Source organism: Sipha flava, unplaced genomic scaffold (genome assembly GCF_003268045.1).
Source record: "Sipha flava isolate LNK unplaced genomic scaffold, YSA_version1 129_pilon_pilon, whole genome shotgun sequence".
NCBI classification, from domain to species: domain Eukaryota; kingdom Metazoa; phylum Arthropoda; class Insecta; order Hemiptera; family Aphididae; genus Sipha; species Sipha flava.
In genome coordinates this window covers 68,345-85,598 of record NW_020271755.1, presented here as the reverse complement: position 1 = coordinate 85,598, position 17,254 = coordinate 68,345, and the positions used below count along the sequence as shown (strand labels likewise).

The 17,254-nt window shown below is 28.4% G+C and overlaps 3 protein-coding genes across 3 annotated transcripts; 1 reads left to right on the top strand and 2 right to left on the bottom strand.

The window, feature by feature from the left end:
* The first annotated feature begins 2,830 nt into the window (after positions 1 to 2,830).
* On the top strand, positions 2,831 to 5,525 carry LOC112694403. Its single transcript, XM_025569853.1, has 4 exons — positions 2,831 to 3,325; positions 3,394 to 3,514; positions 4,791 to 4,920; positions 5,034 to 5,525. The coding sequence occupies exons 1-4, from the start codon at positions 3,013 to 3,015 to the stop codon at positions 5,370 to 5,372; spliced, it is 903 nt and encodes a 300-aa protein (XP_025425638.1). The 5' UTR covers positions 2,831 to 3,012; the 3' UTR covers positions 5,373 to 5,525.
* A 3,371-nt stretch (positions 5,526 to 8,896) lies between these two features.
* LOC112694417 (JNK1/MAPK8-associated membrane protein) lies at positions 8,897 to 11,049 on the bottom strand. The gene is made up of 8 exons (XM_025569870.1): positions 10,970 to 11,049; positions 10,689 to 10,842; positions 10,552 to 10,619; positions 10,202 to 10,470; positions 9,893 to 10,114; positions 9,415 to 9,590; positions 9,245 to 9,321; positions 8,897 to 9,184 (listed from the first exon to the last, which is right to left on the bottom strand). The coding sequence occupies exons 3-8, from the start codon at positions 10,570 to 10,572 to the stop codon at positions 8,969 to 8,971; spliced, it is 981 nt and encodes a 326-aa protein (XP_025425655.1). The 5' UTR covers positions 10,573 to 10,619; positions 10,689 to 10,842; positions 10,970 to 11,049; the 3' UTR covers positions 8,897 to 8,968.
* Positions 11,050 to 13,059: 2,010 nt separating this feature from the next.
* On the bottom strand, positions 13,060 to 16,336 carry LOC112694436 (transcription factor IIIB 90 kDa subunit). The gene is made up of 3 exons (XM_025569897.1): positions 15,965 to 16,336; positions 14,014 to 14,697; positions 13,060 to 13,949 (listed from the first exon to the last, which is right to left on the bottom strand). Exons 2-3 carry the CDS (start codon positions 14,660 to 14,662, stop codon positions 13,120 to 13,122), a joined length of 1,479 nt encoding a protein of 492 aa, XP_025425682.1. The 5' UTR covers positions 14,663 to 14,697; positions 15,965 to 16,336; the 3' UTR covers positions 13,060 to 13,119.
* Between the last annotated feature and the right edge of the window lie 918 nt (positions 16,337 to 17,254).

The window sequence follows — 17,254 nt, the reverse complement described above, 5'->3', positions numbered from 1 at the left end:
TATCTAGATAAATTACATTAGATAACTCAAGAATTCATCTAAGATAATTCATAAGATAACTAATTTTTTTATTATCTAGATAAGATAAAAGATAATTAATTATTTATCTAGATAATTTATTTAGATAATTTATCTAGATAATGCTCAACACTGGCATACGCGCGCCAAGTGAACGATGTATGAGAAACTCGTATGTCTAAACACGCGCGGCCGACTAACGCGCGTGTACGCGCGTCCATGTGAACCTAGCCTAAATTACCCAAACACAGTGCAATTTTTAAAAATTCGCCCAAACGCATGACTTTCCGGCATGGAATTCGGATATACACCTTTAAGACGTGGCATGCAATTCGGACATTCCAATTTATGTTTATTTTTGGCATGCAATTCGGTCGCACCGTACATATCTTATGTAACAAAAAAAAAAAGTGTCCAGTCATTGATTAAATATATTAATTACGTATATTTAATTAATGGTCCAGTAAAAAAATTTAGATAACTTACATAAAGTTTTTTCATATGTAAAAAATCACAACATTTTTAATAAAACAACAAATTTATGTCTAGTGACCATATTGTTAAATAATAAAATAAAATAATTATTATTGCTTTATTTTAATCAGTTTTTCATGTTTTTTTTTTTTTTTTTGTGATATTTTAGTCCAAATTTATGAATTGAACAAATATGATCTTTTTTGCAGACAACACATATTTTAAAATATGAAAAATTGTATAATATTCTCTAATCCCCAAAATATTTTAAAATTATATAAAATAAATATTTTTCTACAAAATCAAATAATTAACTATAATAAATAAATATAAAAACAAAAGTTACCCTTCAGTTGCATAAAAAAAATATATTGTTTAGATGTTTATAATAAACATTATTATTATGCGCATATTTGTTGCTGTTTTATTGACTAACAACTGTAGATTAGCAAGTTTAGCAATTGTTAATTTTTAATTTTGTTACAGTTATAAATGTTAAGACTGTTTTGTATCCCATATAAAATGTATATTATTATTATTATTATTATTTATATTTCTATTTCTATTTGTATTAAATTTATATTTATATTTAATAATAAATAATTAAAACCTAAGTTTGTGAGTTGTCATATAATTTTATTATCAAACATGTTATGTTTAATATAAATTGGTTTTATTTGGATTTTTAATGAAATATTTTAGACTAAAAATTTTAATTCTTTTTTATAAACACTTTAGACCATATATTACAATTAATTTTTACTAACCTGGCATAATATGTTGAGGATAGTTTTTTTTTGAGGGGGGGAGGAGACCTATTTTTAGTTTTAACACCCTATAAAACGTTTTATAAACAAATTTGTGTAAAAGTAAAAATTAATAGAAGTCTTGTCTTATGGACTACCTAAAAAAATTTGATAGGATTTAGACTTTGGTAAGTGAACATTCCTTTACCATTTTTTGGTGATTATAGTCACTCCTCGGCATTTTCACTGATAAAAAAAATGATTTGCTTTAAAATAATATATAAAAGATAATAAGTTTGAAAACAATTAAAAATAAAAAAATAATTAAACGCTTATCGACTAAGCTGATAGATATTTATTTTATAATAATTCACATTTATATTATAGATAAATAGATAAAACTATATTTTTGATAACCATTGCACATAAGCAGTGGCGCACACAGGATTTTTTTTCGGTGGGAGGGGGGGGGGGGCAAGGTAAAAATATAACACATTTTACAATTAACAAAATTATGCAAAACCTTAATATATTTTGACTTAAATAATAGCATTGATGATATAATAGACTATTTTATAATCAATGATACAAGGTATTTAATACTAGCTCTTCATATTTCAAACTTGTAAAATTTTTAAATTTTAACCTAGACATCGAAGAAAATTTCGGGGGGGTTACAACCCCTTACCACCCCTCTGCGTGTGCCACTGCACATAAGTCAGTTCTAACATATATTATGCTTAACACCACCCTACCACCTGAGACTTGCCCTCTTGCACCCAAAACAAGTTCACTGTCAAACGGTGATATTTCCTACGCTGAGAACCACTGAGCTATACGGAGTACCCTATAAATCACATTCATCATGATAATATTTATTCATAAATATTAAATATATTTAATATATTTTATAAAATTGCACCTACTTACCTACCTACCTAATACGATTTTTTTTTTCTGGCGTTTATATTACCTCTGATTTTAATAATAAATTTGTACTAATTAATCGTTATCCCTATTCCCTACCAGTGATATAATCCTAAAAAAAGTTCTTAATAGTTAGTAAAAAGGGTGTGTGAGATTAATTCCTACAATTCCCTTCATGTTTTTGGTCCATAAGTAATAAGATTATGTTACAAAATAAAGATTCTAATTTAAAGTCAATAAAATGCAATAAAAGACTATTGAAGTATCTTGCAGTAGTGTAATGACTTTTTAAATTATATTTCCGTGCAATAAAATTAAATATAAATAAATAAAATGTAAAAAAAATAACCGTTCCTAATAACGTGATATCAAGGAAATACGTTTGGTATTTTTGATTTTTGTATATAAAAAAAGTCAAAATTTGTTAAAACTGATTATAGCTATAAATATTAATATACCTAATAGCTAGTATAACAGTGTAACTACATATCACAAATTATATAATAAGTATGGGCATCCACCAAAACATTGAGAATTCGTTTAAAAAAAAAACATTTTGAATATATTTAAACTTCGTTTAATACTTTGATAATATTAATAACAGTAAACCTTATACCTTTTAGTTTTCTGACGTTAGCTTACTTTCTTATCGCATGATATCATATCAAGATCATAATCACTAAATAATAAAATCAAAAAACCAATCACTGAATAGTGCATAATAAAACAGAAATGACATAAATTATTTGTTATAATGTGCAATAGTGTTGTAACACGCTTTTAATTAAATTTAATCTAGTTTCGACGTGAACCGGTTTTTAAAATATTTGTAAGCCCCGACGGAATTATGGAAAGTTCAACAGATAAGTCAGCACCAAATAATGTTTCGGACAAGCACAAAGACCGATCTTCTAATGATAATCAAAACAACAAAAAAACCAATAAAGAAATAAGAGAAGAATATTTCAACCAATTACGGTGTTGGTTGGCTACCGTAAACAGTTATCAATGTTTTTATAATGAACTACAACAAAAGTCACTTCAAAGTTATTACCAACAAGTTCCGAATAATACCACCGAGGTTCCTAAAGATAATACGCCAAACACTGTGCCCGAGGTTGTACCTGAAACACAGACAACTGAACCAAATCATTTTGCTGGTATGTTTTGTTCACAAATTCACACAAAACTTGAACTTTTTGATACTATATTATTAAAATTTATTTAGGTATCCGGTGTCAAATACCCTCATTATGGAAGCGTTTTGGAGCTGAGTTCATCGATTTTATACTGCTAAGTATCATCAAGTTTGTGATTGCATACTTTGTTGTAGATTCATTTTTTGACATGTAAGATTCATATTTAAGTAGAAAAAAGTAAACTAATTTAGAAATGCTTGAAAAATGTATTTACTTTTAAACTTATTTTAATCTATAGCCGGTCAATTAAATTGAGCATTTTATCTAAAATAATAACTTTTGCTAAATTTCCATGTAATGTATGTTATAATTATATTAATTCTCTATTTTAAAAAAAGTGGTTTCATTCAACTATGAAGTGAAACAAAATACCAGGATCTAGATGATGTGTAAGCCTTAAAAAAATAATTAATATGCAATTAAAATTTTATAAATCCTAAAAAAAATTCTAATATTTCTTTAAAAAAATATAAACCATCAATTAAATTTTTATATTTTTCTGAACTTACTGTAAGTACAAATAAACATAAATTAACATAGGTGTTTAATTAAATAATTACAAAAAGATTGTTAAGTATATTTAGTATAGTATTAAATATATAGTTGTTCAGGAGAGTGAAAAAATTGAATAAATATTAAAAAATATTATACACCTCTTATTTTTATCAAGTTTAAATTTAATTAATTTAATAAAATTCTTTAAATTTGGTTGCTGTTTAAAATTTAGTGTAGTTAATTGGTATTTACTAAAGTTTTTGTGAGATACATGTTATTAAGCAGTGCTTTAATGTGGTTGAAGTTTATAAAAATACTGAATAATATATCCAATTTGAAGGGGAAATAATTTATTGTACAGACAATACATTTTATACTCAAAGATATAACGAATATTTTGATACCAAAAACTCATTTTATGTAAAATGTCAGATATGTGGTATTGTCATTAGTGTAACAATATAATTTATAGATTTTTAAAGTTATACATATATGAAATTTATTTTTAATCATGTAAAAACTTGTAATTTATAAAGACAATGTATACAAAAAATTATTATAATTATATATGTGTGTATGTACAGATAATATTTATTAGATAATATGAACCTTATTATTTAAAATATATATTAACTATTATTATGATATTCATACATATGTATTAATGTAGCGATGCAATATTTCTCAAGCTCATTTGGCTTACGTATTTCGGATTAGCCTGTATTCGGATTGTCAAGACCCTACTGTATTTTCATTGTATCACCTTTTTGAAATATAAATAAGTTCCTCAAATTGTAATTTTTATAATTTATTTTAACTAATATTTACCTGGATATTTTTTCAATCAATTACTATTTTTATCAACATACAATACTATGTCCTCATATAATTATTTTATTTAACTTTGCATAAGTTTATTTTATGTTTCTAGTGATTTTGGCAAGTATAACAGTATTTTTCTGCAAGATGATTTTAATGTGGATTACTCTACAGCTGTAGAAATGACATCTGAATTATTTTTCTTAGAAGTTACTCACCGAGTGATAGTCTGTGTATATGAAGTAATTTGAATTTTTAAATAACTCTTAAAATGATTATATATTTACTTGCAATAGTTTTGGCTAAATTGCTTGTTGTTACATACATTTAAAAAAATTATGTTTTCTCTGTTTAGGTATATTGGCTACAAGGTGGAACATTATTTCAAGGTGGAGCCACAGTTGGTAAAATTATGTTAGATCTCGCTGTGGTTCGAGCTGATAAATTATATAATATAAGAGGCCAGCCCAATGAAGTGATTGCTCTGACTCCTGGTGGTGATCTTGGTTGGAAACGTGCTACACTTCGTTCAATCACTAAAAACTTGTTCTTTGCATTCTTGTTTCCGTTACCTTTTATCACAGCAGCAGCTAATCAAAACAGATGTGCTTATGATGTCTTGTGTGGATCAATGGTAGTTGAAGTTATACAACCACTTAGATGTGATCAGTCTGAACTCATTCCTATTACATAGTTTTAAATAAATAATAATATGTATACATCAGAAAAGTACACTCTAACCTATTTTTAGTTAGTATGTTATTTAATCATAATAAGGAATATTATATTTCGAAATGAAAAGTTTATTGTCTTGATTTGGGAATAACATTGAACATTTTGAATTAAAATATAATTATTTGATTTCTAATATTAAGTATACTTTAAAATTATATTGTTAAATATATAATATCTATTTTTAATTGTTGATTACAATTTTTATTTTATTTTTGGTTGTTTCTTAAAAATGTTTAAAACATTTACATAATAGATGTACATTTGTCATAGAGTACAAGCTTTTTCTTTTAAGTTGCTCAAAATGTAATTTTGTTTCCTCTCAGCCTCTTCTCAATGGTTTAGAACAGTGGTCTTTAACCGGTAGGTCGTGACCCAATTTTGGGTCGTGTAAGCTTTAAGAATGTTTAAAATTTAAAAAATTCATATTAATTTATATTATATTATGTATGTCATATGTAATTTTATAATTATTTTCTTGAATAAACCTGAAACTGTACTATTTTATATTTGTAGAAGACTAGAATATACACTTTTTTCACATACACTCCTACTGAATTAGAAAAAATCCTCAAAATAATATGAGACACATGCCACTAATCATTAACTGTAAATTATATAGTGGAGGAGTGTACACAATACACCTCAATAGGCATGGACCTGAAAATGCCATCCAACATAGTAAAAGTTCTTTAAGAATAGTTGATCAACTTGGTCGTATAGCGATCGTTTTCCGCAAGTGTTGTATGGTTTTTTTGTAGGTATATCCGTCATATCTCGAGCAACAGGACTTGGAGGACTGTTCCATCCTATCAAGTTGTATATAGATAGAGTAGCGGGTGCCTGGACGGCCACCACCGCACCCTCGCCGTCGCTGGATGACGACCGCAGTGGACCCGCTACGTTGGTTCCGGTTTTGACACCGGAACCACCCACTCCTGCCGACCTCTGGGGTTCCGAAGCCCCTAAGGTGGTAAGAATACATGACTTGTAACAGTTCATATTTTAGTTTTTTAAGTGATATCCTTCACTACATTTTTACCCTACTGCCAGGGGGTTTTTGATCAAGGTTTTCCTTCCTCTAGGACGGCTGCCGCCCAAAGCTGAAGAGCCCGTCCTACCCTTTGTCGAGGACCGCTTTGTCAGCCCTCAGTTCGTCGACCTGTCCAACATGGGAGACCCTGTTGGTAGTAAACTACCGTTGGCATAGCTCTCGGAACTGTTGAGGGACGCAAGCCCCCACCACGTCAAGGTGTGTCCTCATGGGGGGGAGGTCAAGGCGTCACACTGGATGAGGGACATATCCAGCCCTACCAGTGGTTAAGAATATTTTTTTTTCTACACCTCTATAAGTATTAACTGCAAGAGACTGTCTCATAGCCATCCAAAACAAACCTGTAAAATATATTGTGAGGGGTCTCGTACTTGCCTCGAAAAAAATTGTGACGTTGAAAGAATAAATTATGGCGATCCGCCACACGAAGCATTACCTCATCGGCATAACAAGGTGGTGGACTTACTGCCGGTTTTTAAGGAAAAAAAATCCCACCGTACTCAGAAAACCCACAGGTGGTGTTATTGGAACAGTCCACGTTTTTACCTATTATTATTAAGTAAGCATTCTTTATTGGTCTCCAAAACTTGTAGAATTAACTAAGCGACGTACGTGAATTTATCTGCAAGAAATTGAACACTCAATTCAAATTGTTGAACTTGCTCCTCAACAAGTGTTTTTAACACAAGACTGTTGCTATTTGAAATGTTATGTTTATGTATTGAAAGTATGACAAACTTCAACGAAATGTATTTTCAAAACTTCAACGAGGAACGTATTACGTACACACCTCATTTGCTTCAAATATTTGAAGTATTTGTGCCCACAAAGGGTGCCGAGTGTGCTCTTGCATCCTCCAAAATGTTGTAAATGGAGCCCTTAAAATTTAATTCTAAGAGTATGGGGTTCGTATTTTAACTGATTTTACGTAAATTAAATGTAATTTATTCTTAAATATTTGACAAAAAATAAATTTTGTGTCGTAATAGAAAATCTAAAACTAAATTTTAGCGCAAAAACTTAATGATAATATAATATAAAGTAATATAATATATATTATATAACATAATATAACTTTATGATAATATAAAAGCTAAAATTGACTACAAAAGTACAAATAATAAAAAAAATACTAAATTATTATTGCTGTCTGAAAAAAATATACGAGATTCAAGAAAAACATATTCATTGGGACTAATTACAATATTAAATAAAAAAATTGATTTATGTTTATTTAACTTTTATATATTATTAATATTATTAATATATTATTATTATATATATAATAATATTATTATTATTTATTAAATATATCTATACAATTTTATTGAGATAAAGCCCAAATTAAAGTAGGTACCCCTGAAATACAGGTCTTCACATGCCTATGAGTGTAGTATACTGGAATTAAAAGGTATTTGAAATAAAAAAGTTTTGACATTGGAAATCATTTGACCTTAAAATCATAGTTAAAAATAATTTTTTTTTTCAATATTTCATAATTTCTTGAAGGGGTCGGAAAAGGTTAAAAATTCTTACCTGTTTGAACTATCTGCTCGATGGATGTCTGCATAGACTATCTCTATTAACTAACAAATCCGCTATTTCAAAAGTTGACAAAAATTACCACTGATCAGCGGTATTTTAAAAATATTTAACTGACAAATTATAATCTCTTAAACTTGAGCCTTTAAAGTGATAATGAAACTACAAATAGATGTGCTTGTCGGAACTACAAGCTACTGTGTAGCTCAAAATGCCACGAAAAAATCACATGTAACAATAAATAAATACCTTTATATTATTAATAAATAATAATGTTACATGTTATACATTTATGTTACATATTTGTACTGTGTTATTATCAATAACCCTTAAAATAAAATAATTAAAATGGTTTTTACCATAAAATGATTGTAGTTCTTAAAAGGCCTAACTGAAATTAGTATGTATGCAATGAGCCTAAAAAACAGCAGGCTGTTTGAAAAAAATAGTAAGTAATTCTTAAAAGACCTAACAGCTGTTAGTCTGTATGCAATGAGCCTGAAAAACAGCAGGTTGTTTGGAAAAATAATAAGTAGTTCGCAAACAGGCTACCCCATTGCAAACAGCTTAGTCTTTTTGCAAAAAAATTAATTTTCCATATGGCCTACGACATGAATATGAATATGATTTTATTCATGTGTAGTACACATTGAGTTACATTTAAATAATGTTTTTTCAATTTTTAGAAATCAACAATGAGTATAATAAAACTAATGATTGTTACTTTTGAGTATAATAAAACTTAAAAGTAACAATTATTTTTCAAAATTTAATATAATTTGAATTCTATGAATTGCAATATGTAAATTAAAAAAAAGGTCATGATGAAGCTGCAGATAAATTAAAAACCACTTGATAACAAGTATTTTTTATTTTAAAAATAACAACACATTTATATACAGTATAAAACACAATTTAACAAAATGTATACTTTAAATTTACTTTAACAATTAGTTTATTAGTCATAATACAAGAATTTTCGAAGGCTCACTCAATCTTGTGGTAGCTATATAGAAAATAGTTGGTAGTGGAATAAGTAACAACAAGGCATAGTCAATGGATGGGTTTGCCAACTGAGTGATGGCGATAATACCAAATCCATGACTGACCCAATGTATAGCTACAATCAGTATGTTTCTTGGAACACATACGGTATGTTTGATCAAATGCTTAGCAGACTATAAAAATGAAAGAATTGTTATAAATGTTCTTTTAATATATCGATCGGTATACATCACCTGATTAATTTCAGAAGCAAAATGAATGGCACTCGATATAACAGATACGACAATCACAATGTAAGGGAATGTAACATCTAACATAAAAATGTTTGAAAAACTTACTTGAAATTAAATAATTAATTAACGTAATTAATTTAACAAAATATTGATTTTTAATATTTACTTACAAACAATACCACCAAGAAACGCATGAATTACAGCTGCAATAGGGAAAAAATATAGTCCAGCATACACTGTTTTCAAATATGCCCCACAATTAAGACTGAAATAAGCGCACAATAAAGGACGCACAGTGAGCAAAACAATAATACAAGCAAAATAAAATATAAAAATCATGGAGTATCTGGAAAAAAAAAAGAATAAAAAAGACAATATTAATTGATGCATATACCTAATTGTATTTTTTAATCATTGAAAATAAATAGTGCTGTACATGAAAAGGTAAGAGATAAAGCTCTCCCACTTTAAAGAGTTTAAGAGTAATGAGAATTTATATACATTTATTTATACATCAATCATAAGTAACAGAAAAATTTATAAAAAATAACATAAAAATGAGAAAAAAGGCATAGCTACAGCATCATAAATAGATGCAGGCTATTATTTATATTCAATGATATAGATTGTAACAGTAAGCTAACTTACAATGGATAAACAGCTTCTTGAGTGCATCGTAAAGATTCAAGATAATATGGTGTTGGGTTATACAACACTGTATACCAGTCGGATAGCCATTTAGTACGACATGACTGAATAACTAATTCACCCATAGGGTCCACAGCTAAGACTGTAGTAACCGCTGCAATAATTACTTCTAATATTGCTGATATATTTAAAATCATTATTGTTTTAGTTTTTTTCCTGCCACTGTAATGAAAATAAATATATTTCTCAATTATACGATAAAGGTTTTGAAATAAAAAGTTATTAAAAATTAATAATCTAAATTGATACCTTTTAACTTGAGACGCCCATGATATTGACGATAGAGATAAATCTATATATACAGTATGGAATAACAAGGGAACAGCAGCCATGAACAAGAGGTACATTAAATCGTATGGAGAAGGTGTATCGGTGCACAGTTGACAAATATAGGACAGATTAACATTAACTCTTGTACCTGAGGGACAAGAACCACAATCACTAAAAAGTCCGTTTCCTAACTCACGCCGACCACAGTAGTAACCAGGACATCTCAAATTTTGTATGTTGTTCCGATTCTTAAAATGAACAGAGGTATTAATAAACAAAAAATTCAATCAAATCTGAATTACTGATTCAATTAAATCGGTCAAACTCACAGAATAATGATATTCTGCCATTGTGTAAAGTATTACAGCTCCAAATTGTATAGTACAGTGCTGTAAATCTGCAGGCACAAAGGTAACAAATTAATTTTGACGCACATGAATAAATAAACTAAAAATTGTGGACTCACTTTAGAAGTGGAAAATTATTTATGCTACATTGAACCTACAATGGGAAGAGTATTCGCGTGATATTATGTCATATTTTAAACTGTCCCAAAACTTTTTGAGGGTATCAGTTTTAAGTAAGATAAAAAACGGTTACAAGGATAAAAGTTACGCGCACTGAAAGCAAAATAAATAAATTATATTGTATTTATGGCAAAAGCAATTTAGTTGACTATTTACAAAATTTCAATACAACGTGTATTACGAACAATTTGTTAAAAATTGCAACATTTTTATAACGTACCTTATCATTTGATCTCAAGTGTTATTGTTTTTGTTTACGTTTGTGATAAATAAAATTAGTAATTTGAATCACATGATTTGAGGGGCTTGGGTCAGTTCTTCTCATTGATAAGAGATAAAAAAACAGTGTAAGTCAGTGGTTTTCAACCTTTTTAACAACGCAGTACATTTCATCTCCAATAAAATTTTCGCGGCACACCAACCCATATATTATGTGAACCATATTTTATAGATATGTATATGTGTATGTATTCTGTAACCATAATATTATTTTTTAAATTTTATTACGAATCTGACTATTCAAAATGTAATCATATTTTACATAGAGGTGTGCCTGGGATCAAAATGTAGGACAGGCCCAGTTATAATTATTTTAATTTTTATAGGTACAAATTTTAATTTTTTTTTTTCATAAACTTTTTTAAATTGAATTAGAAAAAATTATCATATGTAATATTTTCCTTCTGTTTTTACATGTTAATAATATTTAAAGATTTTAAAAATTAACTAATGTTGATGTAAAAAATATTAATAATAACTATTTGAAAACAGGTTAGGCTCAAACATGGAATGAGAATTTAAAATTTATTACTTCACATCATAAAGTAATAAATTCTAAACGAAGTTCATGCCATAGAAAAGATAACGTTTATGTGCAATGTGCAATTCAAGTTACTCAGAATTAAAAAAAACGCATTAGCACCGAATTAATTTCTAAGTTTTTTTTTTTTAGTTATCATAGTATAAATTACCTCCACTCATTCAATTTAATTATCTACTCGATTAAATCGTCGATATTAATTTTTTGTACAGTAATAGTTGATAAAATAAAAAGTGTATTGAATTATATAAACAACTAAGATTTTATTATATTATGAGAATATCATCACATGGAGATGACTGAGTAGTTTTTTCAAGTTTATTTAAACCATCACCCTACGTAGGGCACATTGCCATCATAGACATATAAAGATCTATGCCATACGTCCCGGAAAACTGGGATCGTCAACGGTTTTGGATTTCGTGTCCCCGTGTCCCAAAAAATGTTTTTGGGACGTCCATATGTCCCGGCTTAGACGTTTAGAGGAAATTTAGTATTATTTAATTTTTAATTTCGACCGTTTTATCTCAAAGTACATTTTTAATCGTAATCGATTAACAATATATAATAAAAACATAATTTGTAATTTACACATATAATGTATATTATATTTTATTTTACAAAATTTTTTTTAAATATTATATTCCCGGCTATTAATGGTCTTCTTTATTGGTGTATATATAACTTTTATATGAGTGAATCATTTGAAAACAAATCATTATTTTTATTTTTTACGTTACTAACGTCCTCACGCTAAGAACAGTATTTTATAAAATTTAAAAAGCCTAGGAGGGATCTGACCTCCACATCCCCACCTTGTATACACCACTGGTTCTCTCCTCTTAATATATTTAAAGTTATATAAAAAGTATATTACTTAATATTGTGTTTGTGTTGTCTCGGTTTCTCCTTATAAATTTATGGCAACCTTAACCTACAGCCATTGATTAAATATAGTATATTTAATCAATGTTACAGCATCTAGTGTTATAGAAATATTATATTAACTGCACTAGTTTAAGTTTGTTGACAAGTATACATTAAACCAATTGAATATGATTGATAGTGTAGCCAGTGCTGGTTCAGGTTCGACTCAACATATTTGTATAACTTGGTCATGTTCACATTCTGACACTAGTTATTTAATTCTTTTGCTGTTACTTTTGATGTATAGAATTTATTTTTCAAAATTTAAAACTCATAACTGCTGTCTTACTTTAAAATTCAAATTTTTTCAGACAGTCACATAAGTTTTCATGCATCTCCATTTCATGTATGTAAAGTAGTTTAATTTATAACTGTAGACAATAAGTGTTTGGTATAAACAATAAATACTGGAAAAAAAATTTAATTGAAAAATTTACAATATAATACTAATAAACTAATAACTTATCACATATTGAAATATGATTTAAAGATATTAATGAATGTATGTTTATTTCAATATACGTAAATAAAAAGATACAGACTTACATATATATACAAAAAATACAATACAATACAATATTTTACAGACTTTGTTCAATTGACTGAAAAAATGTATTTGTAAATTATACTAGTCCAGGCATGGAAGAGGAATCAGAATTGACAAAACTATCCAGATTGTCAAGTATGTCATAGTTAATTTTTGACGACAATTTTTTCTTTTTCAAGACTCGTTCTACAGCTTCAGCTGCAGTCTTAGCAGGAGTCCGTAATGAATCTTTAGCTTTTTTTTCTTTAGCCCTAATCACTTTTGGGTTCTTGGCTCTTTCTTCTCGGCTTATCTGCAACTTTCTGAAAGCAGTACCATGCATTTTCATCCACATATCTCTTTTGATCTGATGACTTTCTTTAGATAGGATATAAGAGTCTATTTCATCCTCATCTATTTCAACAAGGCATAATGATTCCTCTTCATCATCATCTTCATATGTTCTTTTATTATCAGACAAACCCATAATTTCTAATGAAGGGCCGACATCCTTAACAGTCCTAGTACCGACTTCAGGATTTGATGACTCTGAAGCAATATCAATCAAGTTGACTCCTAATACTTTGGTATTTTTTTTCTTACTTAATTCTTTTTCAATTGCAGATTTCACTTCATCAATTACTTTTTCACTATCATTTGCTTCAAAGAATTTATCTATGCGCTCCTTGTCTTTAGCACGTGCTATTCGATATGAAGGAGGATCATGAGTTTCCTCCAAGTCAACAGTCATAAATTGTTCAATTGATAACATACTAGATGGGGTGTCTTTGAACTCTAACAAACGTTTCTTGAGTGTCGCGTGATGACAATGCACAACTTTAATAATGTCATCAGTAGTACGGTTGAAGTCGTGCATACGTCCTGCAATTAGCAGAGCTGCACCACATAAACTGGAAGGTCTTCTACCTAAAATATTAAATTAAAAAAAAAATCATAAACTAATAGTAATTCATTTGGAGAATAGTTTTACCTGTATGAATTGAGTCTCTCATCATTCTCTGCAATAATCGCATTGCTGTAGTATATACAATATGAGTTTTGTCACCAAAATCTAAAGAATTGACAAAACGCATAAGAAAAATACTAGGATCAAGGCTAGGCACTGTCAGAGTTAGTGTTTGCATCATTCTTAGGTATGTCTTTCCCAATTCAAATGCATTAACTTCACTAGCATCGGCTACATCTAACAGCATGTGCATAGTACCTTCCATACGACACGCTATGTACACACAAGCTGCATATATTAGAGCATTTTTTCTGCCACGTGTAAAATGTCTTTTTAATGCCATGTTATAATAGACACAAGCATTTTCCAAGGTCTGTGGACTAAGATTTAGGCTATTGCTTAACACTTGAATACCACGTCGTGCCTTAGCTTGTGTCATTTCTCGAGAAGGTTGTTTCATGCCATGATGAAAGGCACTACCAAAGTTATGAAAATTAGCAGCTTGAGAATCAGAAGATAGAAATTGTCCAACAGCACGAGATCCGTGATCGGTTTCTTCAAATTGAACTTCGGAGACAATGTGTGATTCATCCATAACACCTCCACAATCCATGCAGACTGTAGGTCCATCACTGGAATCAAGGTTCAAAGATCCACAGTCTGAACACTTCATGGTTGCTTCTTTAATTTTATTTGTTTAACAGATATCTGAAAAAATTTAATTATATCATATTTATAATATTATGAATAAGAAAGATTTGATTGTTTGTATTGAATAGGCTACGAAACTACTGAATTGATTTAAATGAAATTTGGTACATAGATAGTTTAGAAACTGAGAAAAGACATAGGCTACTTTTTAATACTAAAAAAGGGCTGTAAGGGGTTGACATAGGGGATGGTATATTCTATATATATATATATATATAAAAAGTGATAGGCCTAACCGCGGAAGAAGCTCAAACAAACATTTTGAGATTTACAATTGAAATTTATGTTTATAGATGGTTGCTATTAATTTCAATAATAATAATTAGTTTGAAAGAAATTAATATCCCTGAATTCAATTGAATAATTAAATTTTCAGAATTTTCTGGGTAAAATTACATAATGATAAACTAAATTGAATGTCTTTGTAAGATTATTATGTAATATATTTTAACTATTATCTATCTATATGTATAAAAATATACTGCTAGCATAATCACAGGTAACGAATTTAACACACAGTTTGAGACATATAAGAGGTAGGATTTTAAACGGGCTACGAAATGTACGGATTCAGCTAATATAGGATAAATGTATTGTTTTGAATATTGGTGTATAAACATAATTTATAAATTTTGGTTGTATTCTCATCTTATAAAACTATTCATTAGATGGTATAAGTATTTAAATCCAAAAACATTTCTTCATTTTTGCAAAACCAGAAGATTAACATGAACGATAAGTATAAAAGTTAGACTCCTTTCTACAAATTCTATATAGAAGGATGAAAATATTCATAAGTCATTGTTTAAATTGTTGTAATCAAATCATTTAAATTAAGGCTTATGCAATAAATGTAATTTAAATAAAAGAATCACATAGTCTAAGACAATGAAAAACAATAATCCTAGTTGTGTTCGACACAATGTCTTGGATAGTTCGCAAGTCAAGAAATCCTTTCATAAATAAATTGTAACAAGGGGAAAATAAAACGCAACATTAATGATTTGGTAATAACGGCCATCAACGAGAATTTTTTCCTATAGGTTTTTGGAACGATCAGTTTGGAAAATTTATTAAAAACTCGTCAACACAACATTAACAGAAGCGGCAACCATTTCGTCGCAGTTAACACCTATTGATTAGAGTTATTTTTTCGCGTTTCGAACAACAGCCGACGACGAACAGCCCTTTAAAGGCACTGACAAAAATTATTTATTTTCATTAGTGAATATTTTTATTACTCTCTCGAGTTCTCTACGCTTACCGATTTATCAGTATCAAAATTTGTACTTCAATGACGATGATGATGGTGATAGATCTATAACGCAAATAAAGACGCACGCAGTTGAAAACTAACAATGCACCACAGCACTACAGTTACTGTGGATAAACCACAGATATCAATATTATACTATAGATAAAGTATTCGCGACGTTGACCCACAGATATTTAAAACCATTGATTATATACAAAGATATATCTGTGATTATATATGAATATATAATCAATGATCGCAGATAAAACTAGTTAACTAGTTCATTTAATATCTCTGTGAAAATGATAAAACGGGATGGGGTTAGTTGTTTGATAAAACTATGATAAAACCACAGAATAAAGATGATGTTCATGGATAAAATGAAATACGAAAGGATCACAAGAGCAACGCAAGGTATTTTTTGGAGTTGGTTATCACGATTTTCTTATCATCGTAAGTTTGTTATCATCTTAGATAATATCACAGACTTCTTTACCAAATATTCAATGTTATTAAAAATACTTTTCAAAAGTATTTCAAATAGGTATTTAAAAAATATTTATTTAATACCTTTGCTAATATGTAAATACAAATACATATATATTCAAAAAATATTTTAAATACTTTTAAAAACATTTTTTTAAGTTATGTTATTAGATTTTTAATTAATGAAATATTACGACAAAATTACATTAATATCTAGTGAGTAGTAACTAGTGACTGACTTAATAAATTAATTTGGTATATATCTACTTTATGGGACACCCAAAATTTCGGATTTTTTCTTATGTCAACTTATATATTTTTTAACGCTGAAAACGATAGTGCAAATGAAAATTAGCGCAAACGATTATTTTGAAAGTAACAGCCTGTTACTGAAGTTTGATAGTTTTGATTAAATCATCTATTTTTTCTATTATTTACTTTAGTAATGTCGTGGTGCAATTGGTAGCGTGGGACCACTGTTAAAATGAGAATTTTATATTTTTAAATACAAAATATAATAATAAGTAGGCATTTAAAATACTTTTGTCAAAAAGTATTTAAATATTTAACAAGTATGCAAATATACAATATTATTATATTCTATGTCTATACCAAGGACTAAAATACATTTTTATCTTAATTCGTGATCTACAGTGTAGAATCTACACTAACCACGATTAAAGATATAATTATATCTTTAATTATAAATATAATTATTTTATATACGATTTGTAGTATTTGGCCAAAATAGCGAAAAAATAACCGCGAATGTAAAAATTGCGAATTAATAATGGCGGAAATAAAAATAGCGAA